The sequence below is a fragment of the Vipera berus genome (assembly GCF_964194415.1).
Source record: "Vipera berus genome assembly, chromosome: 4".
NCBI classification, from domain to species: Eukaryota; Metazoa; Chordata; class Lepidosauria; order Squamata; family Viperidae; genus Vipera; species Vipera berus.
Genome location: NC_138206.1, coordinates 1,807,811 through 1,819,451, shown reverse-complemented (window position 1 = coordinate 1,819,451; position 11,641 = coordinate 1,807,811). Strand labels below are relative to the sequence as shown.

At 44.6% G+C, this 11,641-nt stretch overlaps 1 protein-coding gene across 1 annotated transcript in view; it reads right to left on the bottom strand.

The window, feature by feature from the left end:
- The window catches only part of PDE2A (phosphodiesterase 2A), a gene marked incomplete at both ends in the record, with an annotated part of 242,468 nt that overhangs the window by 29,096 nt on the left and 201,731 nt on the right, over nt 1–11,641 (bottom strand). Inside the window, 3 exons of the mRNA XM_081327693.1 lie at nt 7,594–7,705; nt 8,906–9,036; nt 9,744–9,812. Of these exons, the coding sequence (XP_081183819.1) occupies nt 7,594–7,705; nt 8,906–9,036; nt 9,744–9,812 (312 nt within the window). The remainder of the gene's footprint in view (nt 1–7,593; nt 7,706–8,905; nt 9,037–9,743; nt 9,813–11,641) is intronic.

Below are 11,641 nucleotides of genomic sequence, written 5' to 3'. Positions count from 1 at the left end.
CTGGTGGTGAAAGGAAAGTCCGATGCTGTAAAGATTTTTTCTCCATAGGAACCTGGAATGTAAGATCCATGAATCAAGGAAAACTGGACGTGGTCAAAGAAGAGATGACAAGACTGAACATTGACATCTTAGGTATCAGCGAACTAAAATGGACAGGAATGGGTGAATTTAATTCAGATGACCATCAGGTATACTACTGTGGGCAAGAATCCTTCAGAAGAAATGGAGTAGCCTTCATAGTCAATAAAAGAGTAGGAAAAGCAATACTGGGATACAATCCTCAAAATGACAGAATGATCTCAGTTCGAATCCAAGGCAAACCATTCAATATCACAGTAGTCCAGGTCTATGCCCCAACCACCAGTGCTGAAGAGGATGAAATTGACCAGTTCTATGAAGCACTACAGCACCTTATAGAACTAACACCAAAAAATGATGTTCTTATCATCATGGGGGATTGGAATGCTAAAGTAGGAAGCCAAAAGATAACTGGAATAACAGGCAAGTTTGGCCTTGGAGTGCAAAATGAAGCAGGGCACAGGCTGATAGAATTCTGTCAAGAGAATACAATGGTCATAGCAAACACTCTTTTCCAACAACCCAAGAGACGGCTCTACACATGGACATCACCAGATGGTCAACACAGAAATCAGATTGACTATATGCTCTGCAGCCAAAGATGGAGAAGCTCTATACAGTCAGTAAAAACAAGACCAGGAGCTGACTGTGGCTCAGACCATGAGCTTCTCCTTGCAAAGTTTAGGCTTAAACTGAAGAAAGTAGGGAAAAGCACTAGGCCACTCAGGTATGAATTAAATCATATCCCTGTTGAATATACAGTAGAGGTGACAAATAGATTTAAGGAATTAGATCTGATAGACAGAGTGCCTGAAGAACTATGGACAGAGGTTCGCGACATTGTACAACAGGTAGCAACCAAAACCATCCCAAAGAAAAAGAAATGCAAGAAAGCAAAATGGCTGTCTGAGGAAGCTTTGCAAATAGCTGAGGAAAGGAGGGAAGCGAAAGGCAAGGGAGAAAAAGAAAGATACACCCAATTGAATGCAAAATTCCAGAGAATAGCTAGAAGAGATAAGAATGCCTTCTTAAATGAACAGTGCAAAGAAATAGAAGAAAATAATAGAATAGGGAGGACCAGAGATCTTTTCAAGAAAATTGGAGAAATGAAGGGAACGTTTAATGCAAAAATGGGCATGATAAAGGACCAAAATGGCAGGGACCTAACAGAGGCAGAAGAGATTAAGAAGAGGTGGCAAAATTACACAGAAGAACTATACAAGAATGAGCTTAACGTCCCTGATAATCACAATGAGGTGGTCACTGACCTCGAGCCAGACATCCTAGAATGTGAAGTGAAGTGGGCCTTAGAAAAGCTGAGCAACAACAAAGCTAGTGGAAGTGACAGTATTCCAGCTGAGCTATTCAAAATCTTAAAAGACAATGCAGTAAAAGTGCTACACTCAATTTGCCAGCAAATTTGGAAAACTCAACAATGGCCACAGGATTGGAAAAGATCAGTTTACATTCCAATTCCAAAGAAAGGCAGTGCCAAAGAATGTTCAAACTATCGCACCATTGCACTCATTTCTCATGCTAGTAAAGTCATGCTTAAAATCCTACAAGCTAGACTTCAGCAGTATGTGGATCGAGAACTACCAGAAGTGCAGGCAGGATTTCGAAGAGGCAGAGGAACTAGAGATCAAATTGCCAACATACGCTGGATCATGGAGAAAGCTAGGGAGTTCCAGAAAAACATCTACTTCTGCTTCATTGACTATGCTAAAGCCTTTGATTGTGTGGATCATAACAAACTGTGGCAAGTTCTTAAAGAGATGGGAGTACCAGACCATCTTATTTGTCTCTTGAGAAACCTATATGCGGGTCAAGAAGCAACAGTGAGAACGGGACACGGAACCACTGATTGGTTCAAAATTGGGAAAGGAGTCCGGCAAGGCTGTATACTGTCGCCCTGCCTATTTAACTTATATGCAGAGCACATCATGAGAAAGGCAGGGCTAGATGAATCAAAAGTTGGAATTAAGATTGCCGGAAGAAATATCAACAACCTAAGATACGCAGATGATACCACTCTAATAGCAGAAAGTGAAGAAGAACTAAAGAGCCTCTTGTTGCAGGTGAAGAAGGAGAGTGCAAAACTTGGGTTGAAACTTAACATTAAGAAAACCAAGATCATGGCATCTGGCCCTCTCAATTCCTGGCAAATAGATGGGGAAGAAATGGAGGTAGTGACAGATTTTATTTTCCTGGGCTCCAAGATCACTGCAGATGGGGACTGTAGCCAAGAAATTAAAAGACGCTTGCTCCTGGGGAGGAAAGCCATGGCAAATCTAGACAGCACACTAAAAAGCAGAGACATCACCCTGTCAACAAAAGTGCGTATAGTCAAGGCTATGGTCTTCCCAGTTGCAACGTATGGCAGTGAAAGTTGGACCATAAGAAAGGCTGAGCGCCAAAGAATTGAGGCCTTTGAACTGTGGTGCTGGAGAAGACTCCTGCGAGTCCCTTGGACCGCAAGGCGATCAAACCGGTCAGTCCTAGAGGAGATCAATCCTGACTGCTCTTTAGAAGGCCAGATCCTGAAGCTAAAACTCAAGTACTTTGGCCACCTAATGAGAAGGAAGGACTCACTGGAGAAGAGCCTAATGCTGGGAAAGATCGAGGGCAATAGAAGAAGGGGACGACAGAGAATGAGGTGGCTGGATGGAGTCACTGAAGCAGTAGGCGTGAGCTTAAATGGACTCCAGAAGATGGTAGAGGACAGGAAGGCCTGGAGGAATGTTGTCCATAGGGTCGCGATGGGTCGGACACGACTTCGCAGCTAACAACAACAACAACAACATATATATACATATGTATATATATATATATGTATATATATATGTGTATATATATATATATATATATATATATATATATATATATATATATATATATATATATATATATATATATATATATATATATATATATATATATATATATATATATATATATATATATATATATATATATATATATATATATATGGATCCTTGGTTTTTCGGGTTTTTCCCCGCGTAGAACTAAAGGTGTAGGCGCAACGTTTCGACGGAATCCCATCCGTCATCATCAGGCTTGTGGCTTCAGCTTCCTTCTTCTGGGAGAAGCATGTGGCTGTTTGTTCCTCTTTTTTAAACTGCCAGAGGGGGTGTGTTCTGTGGAGGTGTGCTCTGATTGGGTGGGGGGACCAAGTGTGTTCTGATTGGGTGGGAGTGTGTTTTGAATGGTGGGTGTGTTCTGATTGGGTGGGGGGGTGTTCTGAGTGGATGGGCTGGTCTCAGCTGCCAGCTCCAGACCTGAGCTGGTGAGTTGTGCTGCTTTTGTTCGGCTTCGTGTTTGTGGTGGTGCCATGTTTTTATAGTGGGTGTCAGTTTGCTTATTGTGTGGTTTGGAGGGGTTTAAAGTGGCTGATGTTGCAGCTGTAGTTAGGTTTCTGTTTTGTGGTTGTGCCTCGTTATCATTGTGGGTTCGGATTTGCTTTTTGAATGGTTGTGTGGTAGTGATGTCATGTGATGTTATCCTGAGTTTGGGTCTGGTATCATTCTTGGTGGTTGGGCCTCGTCTGTCAATCAAGGCGGGTTTCCAAATGGCTGGTAGGCGAGAGGTATCATCTCGTTTATTCATGCTGTGGGGGCGTTTTTCTATCTCAATGGCTTCTCTGATTATTCTGTTGTTAAAATGTTCAATTTTGGCGATAGTTTTGGTTTTTTTAAAATCAATTTCATGTCCCGTGGCTTCAAAGTGTTGGACCAGGGATGAAGTTTGTTCTCCCTTTCTGAGTGAGTTTTTGTGCTCTTCAATGCGTGCACTTATTCTTCTGTTGGTCTGTCCGATGTATGTGGTGGGGCAGGTGGTGCATGGGATTTCGTATACTCCTTGGTTTTCTAACCCAATTATGTCCTTGGGGTTTCTTAGGATGGTGGATATTTTTCTGTCTGTGTAGAATGCTGTTTTGATGTTGTGTTTTTGGAGGACCTTGCTGATTCTGTCTGTGGTCCCTTTTAAGTATGGGAGGAGGGCTTTGCCATTTTCTTGTTCTCTGTCTTGGGTTTTTGTGGGTGTCTCTCTTCGGATTAAGTTGGTAATCGTGTTTCTTTGGAATCCATTGGCTGTTAGTACATTAGTGAGAGTGTGTAGTTCGGTTTTTAGGTGTTGTTCGTCAGCTAGGTGTTTTGTTCTGGAGATGAGTGTCTTGGCTACGGAGTTGATCTGTGCTGGGTGGTGGTGTGAGAGTGCGTTCAGATAGCGGTTTGTGTGTGTTTTTTTATGGTAGATAGTGTGTCCTAGGGAGCCGTTGGATTTCTTGTAGACTAAGACATCAAGGAAGGGAAGTTGATTGTTAGCTTCTGTTTCCATGGTGAATTGTATTTTGGGGTGTAGGCTATTGAGGTGTATGAGGAAGTCATCCAGTTTTTCTTTGCCGTGTGGCCAGATTACGAAGGTGTCATCTACGTATCTGAGCCAGAGTTTGGGTTTGTGGTTGGATTTTTCTAGAGCGAGGGTTTCAAAGTGTTCCATGTAGAGGTTTGCGATGACAGGTGAGAGGGGTGATCCCATGGGTGCTCCTTCCATTTGTTTGTATCTTTGTCCATTGTAGATGAAGTATGTGTTAGATAGGCAGTGGTTGGTCAGATCTAGGATGTGTATTGGGGGGTTGTATTTATTTAGGATAGCTGTCAAGGCTTCTTTGATTGGCACTTGGGTGAAGAGGGATACGACATCGAAGCTCACAAGTAGGTCGCAGGGCTGTAAGTTTAGTTTACTTATGATCTCTATGAATTGAAATGAGTTTTGTACGTGTGAGGTGATGGAATTTGCATAAGGCTGTAGTTGTTTGGCAAGAAATTTGGCTAGATTTTGTAGAGGTGAGCCTATGGAGCTGACTATGGGTCTGAGTGGGGTTCCTTCTTTGTGTATCTTGGGCAGACCATAGAGCTTAGGACATCTGGATGATTTTTCTCTGGGAATGATTGTTTTCTGGATCTCTTCACTGATGGGGGTGGCTTTTATTTTTGATTTTGTGGTTTTTTCCAGGTAGGTGGTGGGATCTGTCTTGAGGAGTTTGTATGTGGAGTCTCGGAGTAGGTTGGATAATTTGGTATGGTAGTCAGATGAGTTCATTACCACCGTGGCATTGCCTTTGTCTGCTGGCAGAATGATTATGCTGGCAGAATGATTATATATAATTTTATTGATTTTCTGTTATTACAATTCCTTAGTGCTTAATGGACAACATGTTGCCTGGGTTAATTTATAATGTTTAGTAATGCCAATTACATTCTTACTCTTTATCCTGTTTTTCCCGCCATGGATAGAATAGGTTCCACGTTTGAACATATTCCACATCTTCTTTTTCATTAATTCTCAGTGTAGCCAAAACCCTGCTACCTATTATCACAATACTACTACTACTACTACTACTACTACTACTACTACTACTACTACTACTACTACTAAAGTTGGGAGGGACCTTGGAGGTCATCTAGTCCAACCCCCTGCTCAAGCACAATACCTACCATTTCAGAAAAATGGCTGTCCACTCTCTTCTTTAAAACTTCCCGTGTTGGAGCATTCACGGCTCCTGGAGCCAGGTTGTTCCACTGGTTAATTGTTCTAACTTAGTTCTAGGTTGCTTCTCTTCTTGGTTAGTTTCCAACCATTGTTTGTTTTGTCTTTTGGTGCTTTGGAGAATAGCTTGACTCCCTCTTCTTTGGGGCAGCCCCTGAGATACTGGGAGGCTGCTATCATGTCCCCCCTCGTCCTTCTCTTCATTAGACTAGATATATCCAATTCCAGCAACCGTTATTTATATGTTTTAGCCTCCAGTCCCCCAATCATCTTCGTTGCTCTTCTCTGCACTCTTTCCAGAATCTCAACATCTTTTTTATATCGTGGTGACCAAAACTGGATGCCGTATTCCAAGTGTAGCCTTACCAAGGCCTTGCAAAGTGGTATTAACACTTCACATGATCTTGATTCTTGTGGATGTGTGTTAAAGCAAAAAAAAATTGGACAAAAATACATACTTGGTTAGAAAAGATGTTAGGGAAACACACAGACTTTAAACCTGAACTCTTTTTACTAGGTATAATTTCAGAAAAAAATGATAAACAAAGTGCGCATTTTACTTTACATGTATTAAGAGCAGCGAGGATTGTATGTGTTCAGCACTGGAAAAATGAAAAAAATACCATTGGGTGAAGAGATAATTAAGAAAATACTGGAGTGTGTGGAAATGGATAGAGCATCTTCCAATATTTGAGGGGCTGCCACAAAGAGGGGGGGGGTTTCCACCTGTTCTCCAAAGCCCCTGAAGGCAGGACAAGAAGCAACAGATAGAAACTCACCAAGGAGAGAAGCAACCTGGAACTAAGGAGGAATTTCCTGACAGTGAGAACAATTAACCAGTGGAACTCCTTGCCTCCAGAAGCGGTGAATGCTCCAACATTAGAAGTTTTTAAAGAACAGACTGGACAGCCACTTGTCTGGAATGGGATAGGGTCTCCTGCCTGAGCAGGGGGTAGGATTAGATGACCTCTAAGGTCCCTTCAACTCTTGTTATTCTGTGTTGTGTGAAGTCAGGAGCCATTCCAGGTTCCTCAATCCACCAGCTCAGTCCTTAAATGAATTCGCAATCAAGTTGATTGATTATGGGCCATCGAGCTGCTGTCCGCTCTCAGGGAGCACACAGATTCTTTCGATCATAATTTACAGTAAATTAGCATTTGGTAAATATATTGCAGCTGTTTTTAGCGGAAGACTGAACTTTATACCAAAGACTTGTAATATTGTTCCAAACAGCACCGCAAGAGGGAGCCCTGAGCACATGGCTGGCCCAAAGGTACTCAATGGGTTGTGTGCAGGTTGCAAGCTGAAAAGTTCTGGGTTTGTGTGAGTGTGTGTGTGTGTGTGAAAGAGAGAAAGAGAGAAAGGAAGGAAGGGAGGGAGAGAGAGAGAGAGAGAGAGAGAGAGAGAGAGAGAGAGAGAGAGAGAGAGAGAGAGAGAGAGAGAGAGAGAGAGAGAAAGAAAGAAAGAAAGAAAGAAAGAAAGAAAGAAAGAAAGAAAGAAAGAAAGAAAGAAATTTGCTGGAATTCGGGATGTCTAGTTTAATGAAGAGAAGGACGAGGGGGGAGAGGAGAGCAGCGTTCCAGTATCTCAGGGGCTGCCCCAAAGAAGAGGCAGTCAAGCTATTCTCCAAAGTGCCTGAAGGCAGGATGAGAAGCAACGGATGGAAACTCATCAAGGAGAGAAGCAACCTAGAACTAAGGAGAAACTTCCTGACAGTGAAGACAATTAACCAGTGGAACAACCTGCCTCCAGAGGTGGTGAATGCTCCAGCACTGGAAGTCTTTAAGAAGAGACTGGACAGCCATTTTTTCTTTGGACAGCTCTGAGGGACCTCTTCATTCCAGATGCGTGCCACCTGGCAGATGGATCTCAAAGAATATGAACTTTGTTCCCGGGACTCCCTGGGGATAACGAAGCCCAAGGCCAGGTGGGCGTACCCCTTACCTGACACTCCCACTTGAGTTTCTGCTCCTTCTGGAAGGCCAACGTGCTGGTCAGCACCGTGGAAGTGTAGCAGAAGCAATGCTGGATCTTGTAGACATCCGCTTCAGTGTAGCTGTGAGGAACAGAGAAGAGCAACAAAGATGTTGTCCGTGCAGATTGTCAGCCATCCAGGCCCTGGTTGTCCCAAAGGTGCTGTCCAGAGGCCACTGGACTTCCTTGTTTTTCTTTGAAGACCTTTTGCTTCTCCTCCAAGAAGCTTCTTCAGCTCTGGGGTGAAGAGCAGAAGAAGCTTCTTGGAGGAGAAGCAAAAGGTCTTCAAAGAAAAACAAGAAAGTCCAGAGGCCTCATGAAGGAGGAGCAACAAAGATGATGAAGGGGCTGGAGGCTAAAACATATGAAGAACAGTTGCTGGGATTGGGTATGGCAAGTCTAGTGAAAAGAAGGCCTAGGGCAGGGGTGGGCAACCTCGGCTCTTTTATGACTCATGGACTTCAACTCCCAGAATTCCTGAACCAGCCATGCTGAGGGGAAAGGGAGAGGTTTCCAAGCTGAGCCATGCTGGCTGAGGAATTCTGGGAGTTGAAGTCCACCAGTCATGAAGGGGCCATAGTTCCCCCTTGCTGGCTCAGGAATTCTGGGAGTTGAAGTCCACGAGTCATGAAGAGGCCATAGTTTCCTCCATGCTGGCTCAGGAATTCTGGGAGTTGAAGTCCACGAGTCGTGAAGGGGCCAAAGTTTTCCCCATGCTGGCTCAGGAATTCTGGGAGTTGAAGTCCACGAGTCATGAAGAGGCCATAGTTTCCTCCATGCTGGCTCAGGAATTCTGGGAGTTGAAGTCCATGAGTCATAAAAGAGCTGAGGTTGCCTACCCCTGGCCTAGGAGGGACATGACAGCAGCCTTCCGATATCTCAGGAGTCGCCAAAAAGAAGAGAGAGGTCAACATGTTTTCCAAAGCACCTGAAGAAGGCAGGTCAAGAAGCAATAGATGGACACTCATCAAGAATTAAGGAGAAACTTCCTGACAGGGAGAACAATTAACCAGTGGAACAACCTGCCTCCAGAAGCTGTGAATGCTCCAACACTGGTGGTTTTTATGAAGAGACTGGAGAGACCCTTGTCTGAAGTGGAAAAAGGTCTCCTGCCTGAGCAGGGGTGGTGGTGGACTAGAAGACCTCCAGGGTCCCTTGCAACTCTGTTATTCATTCCCACAGTGCTGAGAGAGGTTGGCTGATGCTTAAGTCATCTGCCAAGGAGAAGCAGGAAATGATCCTTCTTCCTGTGCCTCTGAGTACAACCGAGTCTCCAACTCACCTTTCACCACCAAGTTTGTTGAAGGCGCAGGCCAAGGCCACCACCTGGGACGTGGCCCGGCTGACCACAGGGACACACAGCATGGAGGTCACCTCAAAGCCCAACATGGTGTTCAGTTGCTTGTGCTCTTCCTGGAACGAAAGAGGAGAACGTCGGTGTGAACCCAACCAGTTGTGGTGTCCCCCCTTCTTCATCAGACACCACCACCGCGAAGAGACCCACGTTCATATATGGTGGCCAAGCAGCAGAGAATCCTCCATGCCTTTCCCAATGAGTAATTTCAATTAAAAGTCATAAGCTTCCCTGATGTACACAGCGTTGGTAACCACAGGCAGTTCTGGACTTACGGCCACAACAGAGCTCAGATTTTTGTTGTTGTTGTTGTTGCTGAGAGCAGCACAGCTGCTAAGTGGGTTTTGCCCCGTTTTGCAACCTCTCTAGCCACCGTTGTTAGACGAATCGCTGCAGTTGTTAAGTTAGTAACACGGTTGTTAAGAGGATCCGGCTTCCTCATTGACTTGGCACGTCAGAAGGTGGCCAAAGGGGATCGCGTGGACCCGGGACGTTGTGACCGTCGTGAATACGAGTCAGAATAACAGAGTCAGAGTTGGAAGGGACCTTGAAGGTCTACTAGACCAACCCTCTGCTCCGTGGCCAAGCGTCTGAATTTTGATCGCGCGGCCGTGGGGATGCCGCAACGGACGTACACGTGGAAAAGGGTTGTTAAGTCCCTTTTTTTTTAGTGCCGTTGTAATTTGGAATGGTCACTATAATGAACTGTGGTAAGTTGAGGACCCCAAAGGGAGGACACCGACCCAACTTTTTCTGATGGACCTACCAGGCTGATGTCTTTCAGGATAAGGGATTGCTTCTCTTCTACGACTCTTCCCAAGTGTCCAACCGTTAACTGGGTGGGGAAAAAGAGAGAGAGGGAGAGATACGGGGAAGAGAGTTTGTGGGAACAGTCAAACACGGAGACCGGGATGGAGGGAGGACCTCAGAGCTAGGAAACCGTGGTGGACATGTGTTAAAGCAAGGAGATGTTGGACAAAAATTCACACGCGGTTAGAAAAAATGTTAAAGAAACACAATATATATATTTTTTAAAACTAGTTATAATGCCAGAAAGGAAGGACGCAGTGGCTCAGTGGGTTAGGATGCTGAGCTTGTCGATCAGAAGGTCGTCAGTTTGGCGGGTCGAATCCCGAGTGCCGCGTAGCAGAGTGAGCGCCTGTTACTCGTCCCAGCTTCTGCCAGCCTAGCAGTTCGAACGCACGTAAAAATGCAAGTAGAAAAATAGGGACCGTTACGGTGGGAAGGTAACAGCGTTCCATGCGCCTTTGGCATCCAGTCATGCCGGCCACATGGCCACGGAGACGTCCTCGGACAAGCGCCGGCTCTTCGGCTTTGAAACGGAGATGAACACCGGCCCCTAGAGTTGGAAACGACTAGCACGCATGTGCGGGGGAACCTTTACCTTTACCTAATGCCAGAAAAACTTGATAAGCAAAGTACATACTTGATTCTACATGCGATAACAGCGGCAAGAATTTATATTTGCACAATACTGGAAGAACAAAGAAACACCACCGGGAAGAAGAAATAAGTTTTTTTAAAAATAGTAGGCTGTGCGGAAATGGACAGACTTACTTTAAGGTTGAAAGAAAAAGAAGAAACAATGTTTTCAAACTTGGGACCTCTTTTATCAATGGTTAGAGCAGGGGTATCCAAACTGGGCCCTTTGATGACTTGTGGACCTCAACTCCCAGAATTCCTCAGCCAGCGTGCCTGGCTGAGGAATTCTGGGAGTTGAAGTCCACAAGTCATCATAGAGCCTTGGTGGAGCAGTGGGCTAATGCCTCCTTAAGTAACACCAGCTGCCTGCAATTAGTGCAGGTTCGAGTCCCACCAGGCTCAAGGTTGACTCAGCCTTCCATCCTTCCCAGGTGGGTAAAATGAGGACCCAGATTGTTGGGGGCAATTAAGCTGACTTTGTAATAATGCCGCTGGGGGGGGGGGCGAAAGCCCTAATAAGCAGGCATATACATAGAATGAAGGCTATTGCTAAGCTTGTAAGCCGCCCTGAGTCTTCGGAGAAGGGCGGGATATAAATGGAATTAAAATAAATAAAAAAAATAAAATAAAGGGCCACGTTTAAAGAACCCCAGGATAGAGAAAAGATTTAGGGATTAGGAATTTAATTTGGATTAGTGAATAAGATACTCAGACAACACGTTTTGTTGAATATTATTGAATTTTGTTAAAAATATATCAATAAAACTTTATAAAAAAAAGAAAAAGAAAAGAAACCAAGCTTTGGTGGAACATCTGAATGGCTGGAGAAGACTTTTTCCCTTTGGTGGGACCTCTGGAGAAGGAGGTCCCTTCACAAGGTAGAGGAGGTCAATCAAGGTTCTTGAGATCTATGGAAAGTGGTCTCTGCATTCATATAAGACAGGGGGGTCTCCAAACTTGGCAGCTTGAAGACTTGTGGACTTCAACTCCCAGAATTCCTCAGCCAGCATGGAATTCTGGAAGTTGAAGTCCACAAGTCTTCAAGCGGCCAAGTTTGTCTGGCTGAGGAATTCTGGGAGTTGAAGTCCACAAGTCTTCAAGCGACCCAGTTTGGCTGGCTGAGGAATTCTGGGAGTTGAAGTCCACAAGTCTTCAAGTGGCCAAGTTTGGCTGGCTGAGGAATTCTGGAAGTTGTAGTGCACAACTCTTCAAGCGGCCAAG